The sequence below is a fragment of the Lichenostomus cassidix genome, chromosome Z (assembly GCF_008360975.1).
Source record: "Lichenostomus cassidix isolate B80296 chromosome Z, HeHo_3.0, whole genome shotgun sequence".
Classification (NCBI taxonomy): domain Eukaryota; kingdom Metazoa; phylum Chordata; class Aves; order Passeriformes; family Meliphagidae; genus Lichenostomus; species Lichenostomus cassidix.
Genome location: NC_139511.1, coordinates 7,522,223 through 7,543,194, shown reverse-complemented (window position 1 = coordinate 7,543,194; position 20,972 = coordinate 7,522,223). Strand labels below are relative to the sequence as shown.

Below are 20,972 nucleotides of genomic sequence, written 5' to 3'. Positions count from 1 at the left end.
AATTTTCCACCAATAAAAGTGTTTTTAAGGGAGGACGGTATCAACATTATTTTAAAAACTGTACTACCCACACAAGGAAAATTACTTTTTAATTCAGTTTACCAGAGGTGGAAAATGAAACTCATTGTATTTGCCCAGCACAGCCCCAGAGTGTCCTCCCGGGACAACTAAAAATGGCATTGAGTGTCACATCTGACCCATCCACTCAGCAGTCTGGGAAGCCAAGTATGTGACTGCCATTGTCCAGCAAGCTATCATTTCCCAGATCCAGGTCTGGCATTTAGGTTATCTTGCTAGCTATTGTTCTGCAGGAGCAAAAGAAATCACCTTTTGCTTCACCAGATATTCCTGAAACAAACTTCAGGATTCAGGAAAAGGAGAGGTGAAAACAATTGGTAAAACCTGAGGAGGAAAATCGGAGGAACCCTCACCTCATTGTAATAAGGAAAGAGACACATCACAGCTACCCTTAGAGCTTGCATATTTATTGAACAAATCCTACTAAAATAGCTAAAATACATTGGGTACTTGCATTATTAAAGATCACATTGTTACAAAAGCCTGCGCTTTCAGCAGTACACAACTGCAACTATACATAAATGCCACAACTGCTGAATATTACTTCTTGCTCTATATACAGCACAGCAGACGTATCTATTCTATTGGAAAATAAAGTGTACAAGGAAAGGGATACAGAAGGTAGGGAAAGGAAAGAAATTGAGAAGTGCAGTGCATGCATTGGTATTTAACAGTCAGAAGCTAAGACAGTTCAGAACAAGGCCTGCCCTGTAAAAGGAAGAGCTAAAAGACAGAATTATATAAAAAATTAAGGTGGGCTTTCAGACTGTGTCTAACACAACAACATTCCATGAGTAGATGATACTGCTTAGTTTCGTGGTTTGTGTTATTTTGTATTGATAGTAGTTTGGGAGCAAGAACAAAAATGTAAAATCCACATGTTGACAGTACTGTGGAAATGTACTCTTTCCCCTTTAGGACTTCTCTTCCCAGAAATTTGCTGTATTTTTCTTACTATATCCCCTAGTTTATGGATTTGAAGAGGACATTAAAACTTGTCCCTTCTTTAAAAAAGGCTTGTAAGAAAAAAAGACAAAAATCAAGAGATTTTGAGAAGTTGGTGGAAAATTATTGCTCATCTTTCTCCATAAGGTGGATAGGAGTCAGAAAGGAGATTTTACGAAAATTACAGTTTTGTGATTGCTCCCACTATAACTGCATGTTTGTGAGTGGACACTGATAGGGAATCAGTTCCTCACTTGTACACTATAAGTAGTTACTCACCTACAGCACTGAATAAGAAAGCCACACTGAAGACACAAGTAAACAAGTCAGTCCAGTCTAAAGAACAACATTCAGAAAAACAAAGTACCAACACCTTCTCAGAACATGGAAATAAAAAATAACTCCATCAGAGCTACCTTGCCAAGGAGCATATTTAAAGTCCAAAATAGCACCATTCATCAGTGTCTCAAATCCCGTGGCAGCATCACAATCACTTACCACAAGGAAACCATGAGTTTCATACTACTTCTATACATCAAAAGAGTACATGGATAAAATATAGAGATATACAGACAATCGATGAAAATAAACTACTAGGCTCCTTACATCTAAATGAAAAAAAAGGGGGACTCTCAGCCTCTGCAAGAAGCAGTTTGGGTTGGTGGAAATGGAGAGAGTGGTTTACCAGTTGTGTGTGAGCTGTGGAGTTTGAGTAGTGAGAGACATTGCTGTGGTAGAACCAGGCCTGAGGGCCCACCTGTAATGTTTGTAAACATGGATTCACAGTGTGAAATTCTGAGAGCTTTCACTTGAGTTAGAATGTTAAAAACGAGTTTTTATGGTACACGTTTGTCCACTGTTATTCTCTAAAGCAAGGCTCAGAGTCCCATAGTTTCTTCTTACACTTGATGATATACACAGAAACAATTTCCAATATATGACACCATGACCTCATCAAACCCATACACCATATGTAATACGAATGGAGAAATTATGTTTAAAAAGAGTGGAGGTAATTGATTTTGGTGAAATGTTGTCCATAGCCACTTGCTGGAGCCGAGCATGCCCCCTCTGCCTCACTTTTTTTGCGATTCACTTCCTTCGAGATGGGGAGATTTCCCTGTGGGGAGGAAAAAGTGATATTAGCTGTGCTTCTGTTTGGTGGGGTTTCCATCATTCCCTAGCTTTGGTTCATCTACTAAACATGACTGAAACCCCTGTAAATGCTAATACCACAGGGAACTAATGACTGTTTGAAAACCAGGCTGTTCTTGCAGCACCTGAGAAAAACATTTCACTTGGGCACAAATTCCTAGCAGCCAAAATGCAAGAGATCCACTTGGCCTCCAACATAAAAGTGCATCTTTATGAAAGATCATCTCAATGTTAAGAGAATTTTTCCAGCTTAGATCTGATATCTTTTTAAAAACCTTACTGTTAACCAACCAACATACACTAGTAAGTCCCCTCCCTATTTTTAATCCATTGAAAACAGAACACTAAAAACACTGAAGTGTCTTTCTTGTTCTGGACAGGTAAGGAAGTGCTGTGCCATATGAGCCAGCTGCCTCAAATATGTCTTCATTAACTATATATATTAATTGTGCCTATTCAGCAAAATATTTAAACAGCATTTAAATATTTTAAGCTTCAGAATGAAGTCTAAAGGGTAAGCATGTTTGTAGCATTTTGCTGATGATATGTCACTATGGGATCTGAAAAAAATGATTTGTTTAGCTAGTGATATATCTTAAGGAAAAGAAAAATCTATATTTTTTGTGTTTAAGGGGTGAGAATTGTAAAGGTGTTTTATTGCTCATATTGTTTAGGACGTGTTTGTCTTAAAAGCACAATGCTTCTCTTTGTTTAAGAAATTAAAGTTGTCTTCTCCAAGTTAATTTTTTTTTCTGATGTAAAGGTTGTGAATTTCTGAATTAGGTATTAAACACATGGCAGTTTCACAAATACCAATAAAGTGCAATTTTCAGCAATTTTCCTGTCCTGGCTCTTCAAACCCAGAATTTTCACTGGGATGTTCAAGCTTGCTACATTTACTTATGCTGGGAATGAAGCCACCCATGGCTCTCCCACTGCCTTTATCACAGTTTACAGGGTAAATTCAGCTTTTAGGTAGATGAAATTCCTATAGGGTTCTGCATTGCACACAGGGGCAGTTTTCAGGCTGAGAGCAAAGCAAAATCCCTTTCTGGAGACAAGAGGTGGCTTGTTCTTTTGGGGTATCAAGAAATGGAGGAAAAGAGCAGAATTTAGTCAGCACATATGCAGAAGGGTAAGGAGTTTTATGGCACATTTGCTAGAGCCAATCTGGGGATCTTGCAGGAATTTCAAAGTGAGAAAATACCATTTAAATTTCAGTGACTGTACAAACATGTTTCCTCACAGGACTCCAGAAAATTCCATCCTCATGAAAATATTTTTACTTATTTTTATTTTACTAAATTTGCTACTTGTGTATCATTACAGGATATGAAGGGAAAACTAGAAACTTACACATGCAAACAGGCACACCACACAGACCAAAGGTCTGGGCAAATTTCCAAAAGCATTGTGTTGGGCAGTTCCTTTTCAGCTGTGAAAACAATCTCGGTCCTGAAATCCTGCCATACAATCATGAGATCTAAAGTCTCATGTGACCCTTCTAGGTCTGGAAATAAACTATCATTAAGATTTGTATCCTTTTAAATTTGTTGGTTGCATGAAAATAAGAAAAAATCCTTACTTTTACCTCAAATAATTGTTTTCAAAAATCTATTAATTTTACTTTATTCTTTCAGCAGGTCAAGCAGGTTTAGCATTGAATAGATAAAACTGCTCAGCTGGAGGACTAAAAACTTTCTGCAGTTTTTTTCACTGTTTTATCCTAATAAATTTTATAGTACAAATGAAAAAAATTTCCAAAGATGCACAGTGCTGGAGGCTGGACTGTGTGCAGCTAATATTGAAGTCGCTTTTGAAGGTCAATTGTGAAATAAAATTTGGAGCTAGTTCGCAAAACTGGTTGTTGTACCAGCATGTGCCAAGTATCTTCTGAAGTATTACATAAAGGCTAGAAAAAAAACACTGTATTTTCAAAGCAAGTATCCAGTAAGTTTAAAGGGCAAAAATATGTACAATATATTTTGGCTACTTGAGAAACTGTTATCCCTTTTGAAAAACTTTTATTATATGCTATGTACAGCATAAACCCACAGCTATTCCTAAATCCAATATAATGCAGCATTGTTGATATGCTGCACAAAGTGCACAGCTTCATTCCTGTACAGAAGCAACTTTGTTTGATAATGAATGACAACTTACTGAAAGCTTCTAACTTAAAATTTTGAATAAAAATCATCTAGATAACACACAGCTGATTCAGAAATTCATTTGATGTAAGTGTGACCCTATAGAGCATATTCATCACACTCTGTCATTCCTACCAGCCTTCTCAGCTGAACTTCTGGAATAATGTGAATGCTAAGAATGGCAGTACTGCCATATATGCTAGGATTAAGATGGGCAGGCTGCCACAGGAGCCTGCAAATAGCCCACCTATAAACTTTAGAAGTTCCCCTGAAGAGGAAAAAGTGTAGAGGAAAGTATAGTGTTCTCCAGAATGAATAACAGCATAGTTTTGTTAACAGGGGGCTGGAGCCCAGTTAATAACTGAAACTTAATCAAAAAAGTTTTCCATGTGTTCTCTTCCTTACTTACCTGCTTGAGCCAGTAACTGAAAAGGAATATGAAAATAAAACATACACATCCTGAGGTTCTGCATGCAGTAACAGTAATCTGTTATCTTTCACTACTCAAATTTCATTTCAGTTTCACCTTTATTAAACCAGTAATGGTAACAAAATAAAATCTTATTAATCCTGTTGGATGAGCCACATCTTCTGCCTTTTTGTTGGGGTATTTATTGTCAAACTCAGATGAGAACTGCTTTGTATGCTTGTTACTCAAGCCAGGTAAGACACAAGCAAGATACTTAATAAAAGATAAGCAACACCACCTAATTACTCCTGCAGCATTATCATTGATGTTTTCGTCTGCATTGCTAAGAAAACATTGCCAAAATTAAGAATTCAAAACTCAGATGTCAAGCTTGTAAAGTCATGAGACAGGCTTAAGAAATATGAGCTCTTGAAAATTAGTAGGTTTTCCTTCTGGTGTGCAGCCAGCAAGAGTCCATGTTTTCTGCAAGCCTGAAGGCTAAAAACATAATTATAAAATGAAAGCTGAGCTCTTCAGTTAGCTGCCTGGTGCAAGGAGCCAAGGCTTTAAGAAAAACAGAGTAATATGAGACTCGTGATGAAATCATGAGAGCTGGCTACTTTCTTGAAGCAGTTGTAAAATAAAATCCACTGAACTTTCTATTTTTTTTTCTGGGAACTTTCATCTTAGCAAACTATTTATTATACGAAAGAAATTACATAAATAGCTTTACCTTTGGAATCCCCCCATCCCCTCGGCTGGTTGGAAGGATCTTCTGGTTTACCCAAATCATTGAACCTGGCTGATAAACCTGTAGTGACATAAATATATGCAAGATCTTACTAACAGAGATTCACTAAATGCAATGGTGCTCTTGTAACAGACCACATTACTAAAACAATTCTAATTTTGGTGGAACTTGGTCCAGAGTGTTTAATGTTAAGTATATATTTTTTGTACCCATGACAACATCTGTCCCTAGAGCATTCCAGCTATATTGTTTTATGTTTATCTCCTTTCAACAGGCACTTTTGGGTTTTTTTAAAAAGAGCATAGGCTAGATTTTTAAAAAAATATTTCTAATAAATTCTTTATAAGAGGACATCTGTACTAATAAACTTACTGAGGACACTTTGAGACAACATATCCATTCCCTTCTGCCAGAGGTCACTGGCAAAAGGCTGTTTAATGAAGTTCATTATCTTTGTTGCTGACTGCAGGTGACAAGAGTAACACTCCTTTCATATCTTGTCACAGTGAGTGGTGAACTAGAGCATATAACTTTGTAAGATCATTGAGACTATTACAATTGTGTGTTAGTGGCTTGTATTTTCCACATTAAAGAAATTCCAACACATTACAAAACACATACAGTGAAATAGCTGGCAGCAGGATTCAATCGTTAAAGTGCTGGTCTATGATATCTGTAGGAAAACCTTCCTGTATAAAAATGGATAAGATTCAAAGCTGGGCACTAAAATCAGAGGGAGGTTAGAGTGAATAAATACCAAGCTTACGCCTCTCAGCTTCAGAATGAAGATCAGAATATCTCTTCCTCTCAGTCTCAGAAACACTGGAGTGGTCAGGTACAATTTACATACAATGCTGAAATTCTTAAATTTATTTTCCTGCTGGGTCTGTCTCCTGGGCCCTTGGTGTGTGGTGAATTGAATTCTTTCTGCATGATGCCTGGATGTCAAACTGTCAGTATTTTGAACTGGCCATTACAAATTATTCCATTCAAATATTTTTACCTTTGGTAATCAAAATTTGCATTGTCACTTAAGGAAGTGCTGGTCCAGTTTTACTCACCTGTTTGCTACTGTGCATATACTGAACCATGAGGAAAGGTTTAATTTCTGTACAGTTGCATGTTGACTATTAGCTGTCACAACTGGACTAGTTCTATCTTAGAGAAATTATTGGAAGATTAATTAAGTCATCTTCCCAATAGAAAACACTGAACTCTTCTATAATGCAGGACACAGAGGAGAGAAATTTCAAACACAGAACTCAAGGCAGTGCCTGCTCTTTGTACATTCTGCCATCTTTTCTGCAGTACAAACCATAGTACTTTCTACTGATTAAAGCAACAGATTTTTTTTTTTCCATATCTGAGGTCTCAGACGAGCCAATTCAGCTCTCTGGGTGTGTTTGACATAAAAAAACCAATACATAGCAGAGGGCATTCTGTGAACTTTGTTCATGTTCACACTGAATATTTGAAACACTTGAATGAAAGATACCAAGTAACCTCTGATCTCTTCCACTGCTATTTATAATCACTGATTACCCATTCTGAATTATGTATTGATTTTATTGTGTAATCATAGTTTTTGTATGAAAACTCATGGTGGGAAATAGCATCAGGAGTTCAGCTCTACCACAGGACACCCTGTTCAAACCAGGAAAGTGTACAAAAATGTATACAGGAGGCTAACCTAAGCATCAGAATACAGTATTAGTCATTATCATGAATACAGCCTTCTGTATTTTCCATGGAGTCTGAGATGTATTTAGGTTAGCCTGTAGGCTGTGTTGTCACTATTAATAACCTAATAGGAATAAAATAAACACCTGAAGTTAAATGAAGAAGAAAGGAATCCTCAAATTAAATTCATACAAACTTGGAGGAACTGCACTTTGATGGTGGAATTTGGGAATGGGAAAGGAGGGAAAATGTGTAAATTGTAAGATGAGTTCACAACTATTGCTCCAGGGTTAAAGAAAACAAACACCAAAACCTACTACCACCTGCAAAATACCCTACACAATCCCCAAAATCTCTTTCCCAGTAATTCCCTGTAAAGAAAAGAAAAATCAATAATATCATTTTTTCTTCAAAAACAAATACTGCGGCCCTTGCACACAGATAATAATTACATGGACCTATTTCACATGAAGTGACTGTTCTGCTGTGACTGTACCAGGGTCCTGAATGGACAAAGGACTGTAAGTGTCTGTTTTGGGTGCAATGCTGAAAAGCTGGAGAATCATGGCTTAGTTTCTGGCCAAGTGGAGGAAGATTCTGGAATGGAAAAAAAGATGCTGTTATAGAAAAGTCCACTAAAGATTTACTTCAATCCACTAGGAGGGAGAAAAAAAAGATAAAAAACCATGACATCTTGCTGTTCTTTGTAAGTGCAGAAACTACTTAGAAGTTTGAATATACTGACAACTAGGGTGTTAGAAAAACACATAGACCATTAATTCAATTACAGCAGCTCAAAATTACTGACATAAATGTTGCAAGATGAGCTAACAGAGAGAGGAAAGCAATGCTCCGTTACAGAGTAAGATGTAAGGGTTACAACATTCCAGCTGTTAGCATGAAGCAAAGACTTCTAAATAAATGCTTCCATTGATACACACCAAATTTTCATTTTTTAGTACTTCCTGTGTGACTGTTATGGAAGAGCAGGCTTGGCTTAAATAACCAAAGTATCAGGATTCAGAATGGAATTACTGAGCTTTAGCATGGATTGAAAACTACAGTTCTGCAAGTCTGCATAATGCTGACTCACACTGATAGCCTTAGTTTTTGATCCTCATTAGCCAGACTGTTAAGCTAGGAAGCTTCATCCATGAACCATCAGACCTGGGAAGAGCTACCTGAGACACTGTTACACAACCAATGCAATTCTGCCTGAAACACTGAGGCCAGCTTGAAACTGGGAATTGTGGGTTCTCTATGAGTATATTTGCAATTCTGTAGCCTCCAGTCTCCTGAAAAGATACAAATACTAAAATTTGATATTAGAAAAAGAGCAAAAGTGGACTAAAATAAATGCCTAGTCTATTTACCAGCTCTCTCAGATTTCAGAACTACTGATAATTTTTTGGGTTGTTTTGCTTTTGTTTTTTTCAAAACCGGTAGAGCCTTGTTTACTCCTTTGCCCAATAGACTGAGAAACTCTTTTGCTCTTGTTTGGTTTTACCAACATTTCCAAATTCTAATTCAAAGTTTTTCATTTTAAGCCATGTATTCTTAAAGGACAACAGTAGGGGAACACAATCTTTTGTCCAGCCTTAAAAGAGATACAAAAAATAATTTCAACAGAGCTGAACTAAACATATGCTATCAGTCATATAAAAATTTTAAAAATTGTTTGGTACCCACTGTTCATTCCTATCCACCAAGAGCATCTTTCAAACATTCAGGTAAATCCATCAAGAGGAAAAAAAGCCTGATTTATGGCATGCTAAACGTACTAAAATGAGAATACTCCTGTTAAGCATTCCCAAGATTTTTATAGTTAAGAAACAACTGGGAAAGCCCTTGGAATTACCTTTTCTTTTTTTCTCTTTTTTCCCATGTGAACCAAAACTGAACTCCTATAATCGAGTCTCATTCAGGACTTACAGTGGTACTCAACTGCAGTCTGGATTTCTTAACTAAAAGTTTATTGAAGAGTAACTTCTCTGAGGAAATCAGCAACCACCTTTTGAGAAGCTTCAGATAACATCTTTGTCTTATAAACCAATTTTGAGTAAGGGAGGGGGGACTGAAAACAAGAAAGGAAACAATGACAACTACTCCAGATCCTAATTCTGAGTAAAAGGTGACCATCTCTAGTAATTCTGCAGTGGCCTACCTAGGAAAGGAGAGGGCAAAAAAAAAAGAAAGCTGGAAGAAAAATATTTACTATGTGGATTAGCAGTACAATAGGTGGCACAGATGGCCACGTGCTGAAGAACAAGGGAATAGAATGACAAGAGCTGTGTGTGGAAATGAAGTAAAAAAAGAGGCACACTTGTTCTCTCTACATGATATTGCAGCTGTGAGGACTGGGTGCCCTAATCCAGAACAGAGAGAGGGAGAGAGGCCATCCTCCTACTAACTCCTCCTGAGGATGGGCTGTACAGCCAGAAAGAACCACTGCTCCTCATTTCTGTACCCACATTTCTTTAAAACGTCTTAGTTACCAGCTAGTTTCAGCTGTAAATGTACATTTCACAGCACATCCTACCATGCACTTCTCAATTCTCCCAAATGCCTCCCACTGCAGTAAAACGTTTTCTTCCTAACCAGTGTCCCACAGTCACAATCCAAATGCATAAACAGCTTACTGCACCACTGCTCAAACACCTAATAAATAATGTGGATGAAAACCTCACTAATTCCTTTTCAAGAAAAGCGGAGGGAAAGCTTGTGCTAGGATCAAAGCCTTAACTTCACTGGAAGGAGTAAACTCCCTTCTTCAGTAATTTATTTTTAAGACCATGAGGGGGAAATTATGAAAGCATATAATACAAATATCCACTATGTTCCTAACCTAGCACACAAGATTTAAAACATACAGCAACTGTCAGCTGAACGGTTGCTGCTTTTAAAGAGTTTAGTTGGGCAGCAGTATGCTATCAGTCAGCTTTTATTTTCTAAATCTTCTGGAGAGGGCGATGACAAGGCTACATCAAGAGTACTCATCATTACTCCTTATTTCAATGAGTCCTTGAAGTTTTGATGAGCCTTTGTTACATTTAAGAAGCTGTGCTCACGATCCAACAGGATGCTGCTATTGTGAGAGGCTGACTCTGAAACAGCCTTGTTGAGGAAGATTTCCCTATTGAAACAGCAGAAACCACAACTTGCCCAAGTTAAAATGCAACTTCATTACCTTAGATTAATAGCTTAAAAAGGCTGTGAAGCTGTGAATTAGCAGGTGTGAGGCTTGTAAATTTTGTGAATTTGTTTGCTTTTTTGCGTGGCTCTGCATCACAAGTCTAAGCCTTTCCTCAGGGTGCAGCCACAGTCAGCCCAAATAAGCCGACTTCATGTCTTCAGTATCCTGTCAGGGGCAGCAGATTTTTCTGTCATCCCTGTTTTCCACATCAGTGCCATGAACATTAAAAAATCAATGGGGAAAAAAAAATTTACATTTATTTCACTTGGTTAATTCCACACAGTAAAGAAAGTTAGATAAATGTTTTGAGAGAACTGATAAAGAATTACATCATGATTCTCCAGCTGGAATTGCTCCAATGGCTCACCGTTTTTGTGGGACTTTTCCTGCCATTGCAATGATAATTAATACTTGGCAGTATATCAGCAGAACATGGCAGGACAACTGTACACCTGAATTTGCCTTTGACTTCTCTGCATCAGCATCCTTTGTTATCTTTGCCTTTTCATGGGGAAGACATTACTGCTGTTTTTTATTCCTCCCCATCTGATGACTCAAACTCACAACCACATAGAGATGAAAAGGCCTAAGTGAGACAAGTATGCTTTTCCTTGCATCCACATCTCCACACTGCACATGAATTATGAACTTTATTCATTAGGTTTTTCAGGGATTTTTGCAGTCCTTTTGCATCACATCTTCAATTTCTGTCAATTTCACAGAACTGGATGTCATTTGCTCCTTCCCTACACAACATAAGGGAGTGACCTTGGAAAAAAATTTTTAGATTTTGATGGAAAAGCTTCTCCTATAAACCCACCTTCATCTGTTTGCTTTGTTGTTCTTAAAACATTTATTCTTGAGGTTACACTGACGTTTCTGCTCCTATGCAGTCTCCTGCCTTGGCTGATCTCTATCAGCTTCTTCGAGGGATTAATTCCTGTCCTCATCCATATACAGGTTGCATCTTTTATGTGTGTACTTACAAATAAGACTTCTGCCCATCTTTACCCAATAAGAACCCCTCTGCAGAACTTCTGCTGTCTTCTAACATATCTGATTGAATGAGGTTAGTTACAGAAAACACTTTCTAACTTTCCCCAGAGAGGAATCTACTCCACACCACCTGAATGTAATGCAATTTTTAGGAAGAGAGATCAGTGTTCAGTTTTCTGCACCAGTCAGGATGAATCCAGCTTGTGTGCTACAAGTGCTGTCATGCTGCTTTTTTACTTAATTAATCCACAAAAATTATTGCAGAGCATTGCTACTATTTACCATGCATACAAGGTAAAAAAAAAATCAAACAGTACACTGTGAATATTGGTATAAATGCTCCTCCTACTTCTTACTGAATTAATGAACATTACAAAGATACTCATTACCAGAATATTGCACTCCTTGAAAAAGAAAAATGTATTTATTAAAAAAAACCCCAAACTCATATTATGTGGAAAGTTTCATTAAGCAATAAAATGGCTGCAAATTACTTTGTTCCCCCAGTAAATGTCTGTGTAACTGCAAAACACTGCAAAACACCACAGAAATCAAAATAAGCAAATCAGCCATCCAGAAAACCAAACTCAGAACCCAGTACAACCCCACATATTTATTTTGATTTTGTATATATACATATATTTTTTTGCCTCTGTACTACGGTATTTGTTGTTGTTGTTTTACTTAGCATGCAACACACAGAAAAACAACAGCAAGGCTGAGAATTAAAATAATACTCAAGTTCTTAGTTAATTACATAGGAGTTGGTAATTTGCTCTTCAAGTGCAATAAGGTAGAGCTTAATTAGTAACTATTTGCATCTACACCTAATGGTAACTGCAGAACAAGGTGCATAAGCAAGTCTCTTGTTATAAACCCAGGTGAACACACAGCATGGCAGTCAAAATTCTGGACCAAAGGATGCATAGTTGTTTTTCAGTAGTTTCATACCTTACACTGACAAATTACTCAAGCTAAAAAGGACGAAGAAAAGGAGCATGGTCAGAGGCTGACCAGAACATCTATTCAGCGCAGTGTCCTCATTCTATTGAGTTTCAATCTTAAGGGAAAGACCAGCAAGAACATTGGCCAGTAAGTGAATCCTTAAGAATAGGAACAGAGACAGTCCAGAATAAAGCTTCTCCTGTGTGCCCCCTAAGATCTGGCCCTCCAGTTTTGGGGTGAACAAAATATATACACCAAGCAGGCTCCCAAAAAAGTGTGAGGTTTGGGTTTTTTTTAATTACCTATGTATTTTCTAAATTAATGGCCTGAGCACTGTAACTTACAGAAGGCTCAAGAGACTAATTTGGACTACAACAGTTTTTCTCACACATACTAAGATGACCAGAAATCTGACCAGGAATGCTGTTCCCCAAGTGGAGCCAATCTCTGTGCCTCTGCTGACTGCTCTCTGGCAGAGCCCAGCCACAAGAGCTCTTCTGTCCCCCAGGAGCTGCCAGCTCCTGCCCAACCAGCATTTTGCATGCAAGTATTAAAAACCCCCAGCCATACTCTTGGAAATGGGAGAGAGAACCACATTTTAGAGACAGCATTTACTTACCTCGTTAAGAGAGATGTAATGAGGGCAGCTGATTGTTAACAAGTGCTTGAAAGCACCGTGGTACATTTACCTGAAGCCTCCCTCTTACCAGCCTCTGTTTGGCAGATAGTAATGCAGTTAAGTGCTACTCCAGATACAAAAGCAAAAAAGTGTATCATGTATGCTCTGTAGGCTGAAAGTAATAAAATATCTGGGTTCTGGGACTGATCTGAGGAGCTATGTAAGCTCATACTGTTTTGTGATGGAGATTTATCACAGATACACAGTCATTTTAAAGCAAAGATTCGGAGATTTGTTCCTCTCTAACTTGACCTTTCTAAGTAGCTCTGTGGTGTTAATGTGTGCCTTCCAAACATCAGTGCTGGAAGAGATCAGTTGTTCTTCCTGATAATGAGTGTATTAAGCCCAGGTTTTTACCCCCTCCAATGAGGACAAACAAATTTCTTGTAACTTTTTTCAACTTGCTCCCACATAGGTACGCCAAGCTAGTAGACAGACAATCAGGTTAGTGTTAACAAAATTATTCCAGAGACACTTATTCCTGCAGGATGAGAAAATCCTGCTTATTCTGAGGGAGGGTTGTTTTTGCTTGTTTGTTTGTTTTAATGCAGTATTTACAGAAGGAAACATCAGGAATCCTCCCAGCAACTTGTACATAGGGATTCATTCAGTAGTGCTACTGTGAATTTGCCGGACCAGAAGTCCAAATTGAATTTGATGTAACACTCCAACATTGGTTCATACTATCATTCTACATTAAACATTTGAAAAGAATATTTTTTGCATATTTCAAGATCGCACACTCAACCAATATGGTTTAATGAGCTGTATAAATATTTTAAATAAAACCAAAATATGCAGTTAAAAATATTTTTTATTCAAATATCCTGTCCTGGTCAATGATGCTAACTGAATTATGTTTATGAAGTTTTTAAGTGTCATCCCTTTCCCCTCTCTTTAGCCATATACAAGGATCAGAACTCAGGTGTGGGGCAGCAGCATACCAAAGTTAGAAAAATCATTAAAATATTGTTAGTGATGGCTTCAGATCCCAAGCATTAAAAATGAAAGAACTAAGTGTAGTGATACAAGGTGTATATTCTTAAAGTAAATTTTCCAAAATTTCAGCCATTGAGGAAAAAATTCAGTAAAGATTTTTCCTGGACCTAGTGTTACATAAACCTCCCATTCCATGTGTCAACACAGTTCTGTTCAGCTAAAGTATGCTGGGGCAGAGTTACAAAATTTTAGCACCCAGAGCATGTTTGTGACTGAGTAGAAACACATATAAAAAGCTTTTGTCTTTTCATGTGCATATGAGCTGTACCACTGAAATAACCACAGTATCTCCAGCTTTGGGAAAAAAACTTTTTTTTTTAAGCCCTGCTTTTCAACGCATAACGAGGTAAGGGTTTGTCTTCTGCTCTGCTGAACAGGTGGCTTGACAGAAGTATTGCAAAAACTAGTTTGTATTTCTGCTTATAAACTTTGTAAGCTGGAACGGTTTTAATTCTCCCTGAGTTTTCAGCAATCAAGCAGCACTGAGCAAACTACACACCATGTATAATATGCACAGTGCATAAGCATAATAAAGAAGCACAACATACACATTCAGATGGCCAAAGCTGCTTAGCTTTCATCCCTCACAATTATCTCTCTTGACCAAATTCTGCCCATGCTATGCATGAACAGAAAGGGATCTGACAGCTCTGCAGGTTTTATATGGCTCTGACTTACCATAAAGAAGATTCCAAGATTCCAGTTCCAATATCAGGCTTGGTAATAATCAACCGGGTATGAGTTTTCTCATGCCAGACCAAAAGCTGCTTTTGTCCAATGTGTTCCTAATAATAGGCTGGACATAATGTCTCATTTCAGTACCTTGCCCTTTTTTTATTTTCTCAGAGCATATAAAAGGTTCCAAATAATGCCTGCCTCTGCCAGACTAATTCTAGGCTCTTCTCCACAAATAATCCTAAAATTATGAAGAGCTGTTCCAGCCCAGGGGCACAGAAAATTACAGAATGTGTAAAGACACCTGCATGAAATTCCCTGGAAAAAGGTTAGTAATGGCTAAACTGGGATGAAATCTCAAACATAAAAATATCTTCACCTAATGTAAATGCTATTATAAATTTCTCTATAAACTAGGAAACCCCCCCCCACACACAAACAGAAAACTAAATGGCATGATGATTCTTTTCTCTTCAACCAAATGCAGGCTGTAATTTCTTTCCCTGTGACTTAACAAAAAGAGCTTTTCTCCCAACTGTTTTCGCCCCTAAAGGTCATCATCCCATATTTCTCTTTTTCCCCAAGTAAGAGTATAAAATACAGGGAACGTAAATGACAGAATATGACAGAATAATCTCAGAACTGATGCCGTTCAGGCAAGGATGCACTACAGGAAGCATTCAGCCCAAATGACCTACTTCCAGAGCCTTTTTGCTTTGGGATGACACAGCTATACTGTACAACAGCCAGCCGAGAGATCCCACACCACCAAGAAAGGCTGGGAAGAAAACCATCTCATTGTGGTAAGCCAGGAGTAAATTAATGATCTGCTCTAGATTACCTTTTGTTTACTTTCAGAAAAGTCAAAATTAAATAATGGAGGATCTGCTTACTGATACACACTTTCATTAGCATTGTTAGTTTAAATTCCTTAAGCACCTACACTGTGAGCTCTCAGAACGTCACCTGAAATCCACAAGGAGAAAAGGACACACCTGAGTGCATTGGAAGCAAATAAACAGACTGCTTTTCTAACTGTCTAAAATGATGGTCTGATCTCTTTCTTTTAAAACAAACATTTACCATTACAAAAACAAGTAAACAAACACAACACAAAACCCAACCCTTTCCTGGTCTTTGTAAGAGCCTTCTTTGAGGTCACAGAAAACTGGAATTAAGACTTCCTTACTTCCACTCTTCTGATAAGTACCTTTTTTTCAGTGATTGGTTCAATCAGTGATCACTTTCACTGATTAGATGGGACAGAAAAAAAATTAAAGCAATTTTTTTTTTTAAATTCTTTTTTAACTAGAACCCTTTCCCCCCCGCCTAGTTAGCAGTAAAATTTTAGCTAATGTTTCATGACACTCAGCACTTGCCATAAAGGTGGTATACAGATATTCCAGCATTACAAATTAAAAGAGCACTTCAATCACCTCAGGGTTTTATACATTGCACACAAATATAAAAGGCTCTTTCCTCCTTCAAGTCAACACTTAAGGAAATACATTATGCAGAAGTAAGGACAGATCTTCAAATGGCAAATGCTCTTGTGTAAGGTGGCTCAAAATGTCCATGAGTTAAAATTATAAGAATAATAAAAAGTGCACTCTTCTGCTTTTCTATTTCTCTTAAAATTGACAATGTTATTATTATACAGCTGCAAGAAAGACTGCTTAATTAACCAGTTAATTCAAATTCCAAGTCCAGGAAAAGGAGAAGCAGCTTGGAAAATTAATGTGTTAAATTACTTGCTTTTATTTTTAAAATGTATAAGAAACATTTTATGACAACAGACCATTAAGAAACTAAGAGGGTAAGGCAGTGAAGTTAAACCAAGAATTCATTTGTTCTCACTTAACAAGTTTATTCCGGTCACTTTAAATTTTACTGTAAACCTAGCTAAAAAATGAATGAACTTTCAGACTAGCAAGGAATAAGAAGGCCATTTTCCACCAATTTTAAAGGTTTATCTCAGTCTGGTGAAACACAATAGCTAAAATTTCGCTGGCCAGTGAGAGCAGAGTAGAGTTTTTGCATATACTGTGATGTTAAAAACAAAGTAAGCACTTCTATCATCATGTATTTCAGTATGTAGAAGGTGTTGGTATGCAAAGATGAGTATTTCCTGCAAATTAGAATGGCTAGAGAGATATTTGCAGTTAATACAAGAAGAAATATGCCAAAGAGAGGTCTGCCCACTACTGCAAGGTAAGTGTGTCACTGGTTTGACTTAGAATTACATTCAGCATTAGTGTGCCAGAAGTGAAAGAAAGGGGAAAAAAGGGTGGTGGTAGAGAAGAGATTCTGCCAAGTATCACATCTTAAACAACCTTGCAAGCTGGGGTAAAACCTGATCCTGCATTTCAAATCTGATCACAAAAAGGAGGTGGAAATTTTTAAAACAGCTAAATGAGGTTTGTACTCATGTTACACTGCAAAGCAAACGATGGAACTAGACAGGTGGGTAACAATATTTTATTTTTTGCATTTGGATGGGTCTAAGTTGTATTTTATGTTTTGGCCCAGCAACTGGCTTTACAAAACTGATTTCATTGCCTACTACGGGAACCTTGCTAGATTTATAAAACCATCCGCTGGTGGAAATCAGTGGCTATTTTATGCCTAACTAAACTTAAAATAATCTTTTGTTCCGTAGATAGGCATGTATTACACATAGCAGCCTGCGTAACGTCTAAAATGTGGGCTGATTGTCACCTTGGTGTTGGTAGGAAAACAGTTGCCTTATCCAATATTCCACAGTTGTGTGAACAACATGTATTTTAAGATGATTTCTGTTCACAGTTTAAGTGAATAATTTCCCTTTTAATTCCCCACCCCCATCTATTCATTTATACACAGATGAGCAAAGCACTTTGATGAAAGTAGGTTCCAGAATAGACTAAAACTCCAGAATTTTCGAGTTTATTTTTGTGGATAGGAATGATATAGAACAGGGAGCCAAAAACAAAAACAAAGCCTTTATAACAGAGTACTTATTTGCTTATTTTAATTATCCTTTGATCATCCCTCCTCCCCCATATCAAAACAACCCCAAAGAACCAGACAAGGATAATATTAATGCAATTAACTGAACCCAATCTTCATACAAATATGTCCCTCAGAACCTCACACTTGGGCAAATACTCTATGCTAATATACATCCTATGCAATGCTACTTAAAGCATTGCTCAGTACTAATTAACAGATGTTTGATCATGATTTTATCACGTAGCACCCAAAATACATCACATTTTTGCCAGTACATGTATTTAGATGTGCTTCGGTGATGGCTGCATCCTCAGCTAAGAATGCTATAGGATAACAAACTGTCTAAACTAAATCTGCCTACTTCGAGAACTTTTTCTGAAAAAAAACCCTTTTACCTTTGTCCTGCTGATTCTGAAACAGTCCTTCTCAGAGAATACCAGATCTACATATATATCCTTAAAATCAGTTTGTCAGCAGTGGTATCTCAGAGTATAACAAATGTGCTTTAATCACTGAAAATACAAACACAATTAGCACTGAAGGAAACAGGCTGTTATTCATTAAATACATTCCAAACAAGTGCCTGTAATTTAAGTTAGGTTTGAGGCCTAGACATTTTTTCTAGAACTGATTTGTGTCACAAAGAATGGTAGTGTTTTCAGAGGGGTAACTTAATAAGAAAATTTAGTTTGCAACTTATGTACTTCCCTGACAGACTAACATTAAATCTGTTTCACTTACAAGGTGCAATGACCTATTTCTTCTCTTTGGGAGGAAAGTGTCAGAGTTGGCATTACTGGACATTGTTTTGTCTGCATGTATTGCTGCATGTGTTACGATGTGTATTTTTCACAATAACCTAAATATTTCTTGTTTCAATCAAATAAGCCTTACCGCACAGAGAGGGATTTTAGATTTTTATTCAAAAAATGCAAGAAAATAAAAGACTCAACATAAGGAGCTTTTCAGATTACATCAGTTATTGTACGGCAAATGCCCACAGCCTGAAAAGGTATGTCTTATAATGGTCATATTTATAAATGAGAATTGGAAAGAGGAAAAAAATGTCTGTATTTACACACAAAAAATTATTGATACTTTGCTAAAGCAACTAATTCTTACCATTTTTAGGTTCTGTTAAGTCTTGGGATTGCAGTTTCTCTCAAGTAGCGCAAGGAGAACAATCTGAAAACAATTTAAAAAAAATTAAAATGAAAAAAAGTAATCCTCACTGTTGCAATATTTAAAAGGTTTTTGGGGTTTTTTGCCAGCATAACAGTGAGTGAACCCAGTAATAGCTTCAGTGGTTAAGATTAAAGTAATGCAAATTATTCTAATCACACATATGCTTATGTACCATGCATCGCTGCACTTCAGTCATCTGTAGGCTTAAATATAGGACAAAGGAATCCCTGGTACCGGGATTTGCAGAACCCTACACTATTCTTAGCACTGGGTACATTTCTGAAGAGCCCTGTACGTAATGGTTAGCACAGGTAAAAATCAGCCAAGAGGACAAATAACTGTCATTCTGTGTTTACTGTAATTGTGGTCCATTGTTCCCAGGCATACTACAAAGTGTGGGTTTTTGCAATCAAGGAACAAGTATAACACAATGTAACAGCCCAGAGAGTAGGTATTTTTGGAAATGGCACTGCATTACATAACCTCCAGTTTTTCTCCCTCTCTCTGTTCCACACACACCCCCCTATTTTAAACGGGGAGAGAAAAAAAAAAGAGTAGGTCCTACCTCATTTACCTTAAATTATCACTCTCTTAATGGACTGAATTTGTAGCATATCTCCTTTATCAGCTTTCTTATAGCGACAAAAATTAAAGTTCTCTTCTATTCATATTTCTTACCTATAGCATGTATGCATGAAATATAATTAGGTATGAGTCATATGTTTACACAAACACACATATACATATTGGATTTAAAACTGCAAACTCATGTATCTATAAACATACACAGAAATGTTTGAAAAAAGCAGGACGTCACTACATGTTCAGCAAAATATGGTTTGTTTTGGTTTTGTTTGTTTCTTTTTTTTTTTTCTCAAAAGAACCACCCAAAATTTAACCGCTGCACATGCAAAAATGCAGAAGGCTGTTGCAAGAATGACTCTTTCTAAAAATAAACCCCAGCAGCCTGAGAGGAATCCAGTGTCAGGGCGGAGAAGAGGGAGATTCGTTTTACAAGGGAGAAGAAAGGAGATGATAAACCTATCCTAGAGCCTTGCATCCATGCTAACAAAGCCAAAGCCAGGTGCATTAGGTTCAAAAATGCATTTTGGTGTTTGCAGAGTGCAAAACCCAGAAAAAGGAAAACATTTTAGAAAATCACTTCACATCTCCCCTTGCATGTGTGCAGAAAAATCCTCAGCCTAGAAATCCAGCCTTAAAGCACAAAGAGTTAGATACATATACTGCACGTTCTCTCCTTTTCCTTAAAAAAGCCTGTTTGGAAATGTGCACCGAGAGGGGAAAGCCAAGCTGCAGCAAAGTGCGGCTAAGGACAAAAAGAAATCAAAAAGAAATTTATAAAAATAAAAAACAACTCAGAGAAACACAGAGGGAAGAAAGGGGAAAGGGAAAGAGCGAGGGAGAGAGAGGGAGAGAGAGAAAGGGGATTAATTAAAAAAAAAAAAAAAATTCTGTGGATAGGAATTGCATATACTTACAGACAAAAGCCCCCGCTCCCTGCTCACTTTCTGTCCTTTCTACATGATCTGAAACACAAATGTGGATTACAAAGGGGCAGCATGCTACGGAACGGAATTTATAGTTGGGGGAGTGGAGAGAGGGTAGGGGGTGTGGGTAAGAATGACTGCACCTCTTCCAAAGTGCAGCCTCGGAGGAAAAAAAAAAAGAAAAAAGGGGTGGGGGTGGCTGGGGGAAAGTCTCTCTCTCTCTCCCCCCCACCCCCCTCCCTGTTCCCTCTCTCGGGCTGGGTTTTGCTTGCCAACGCTGGTTATATTGAACAATGAGCTAATTCTGATGGTAGCTGGCCAGCTGCCAGCTCCATCCCCCCTTACACACACACACACACACACACTTACACACGCACGCACGCACACACATTCCCCCTGCCCGCCCGCCTCCCCCCGCACGCTGCTGCAGCGCCAGACTGCTTAGTCTGCAATAATCCGCAGCCCCGCGTTCCCCCCGCTGTCTGGGAGAGCCATAGGGCAGCACCCGCCCGCCGCCGACCGAGCCCCGGGGCTGCGGGGAGCGGGAGCGGGGCGGTGGTGCGGGGAGCGGGAGCGGGCCGATAGTGCGGGGAACGGGAGCGGGGTGATGGAGCCGAGAACAGGAATGGGGTG

The 20,972-nt window shown here is 38.0% G+C and overlaps 1 protein-coding gene across 1 annotated transcript; it reads right to left on the bottom strand.

Moving 5' to 3' along the window:
- Positions 1-464: 464 nt before the first annotated feature.
- Positions 465-20,684, bottom strand: NREP (neuronal regeneration related protein). The gene is made up of 5 exons (XM_085043639.1): positions 20,483-20,684; positions 20,331-20,378; positions 18,769-18,831; positions 5,471-5,548; positions 465-2,143 (listed from the first exon to the last, which is right to left on the bottom strand). The coding sequence occupies exons 3-5, from the start codon at positions 18,769-18,771 to the stop codon at positions 2,021-2,023; spliced, it is 204 nt and encodes a 67-aa protein (XP_084899765.1). The 5' UTR covers positions 18,772-18,831; positions 20,331-20,378; positions 20,483-20,684; the 3' UTR covers positions 465-2,020.
- Between the last annotated feature and the right edge of the window lie 288 nt (positions 20,685-20,972).

Coding starts and splice junctions, on each gene's coding strand:
- NREP (XM_085043639.1), bottom strand. Junction 2,144..5,470: donor GGGATGGGGGGATTCCAAAG/GTAAAGCTATTT, acceptor TCCTCCCCACAG/GGAAATCTCCCCATCTCGAA.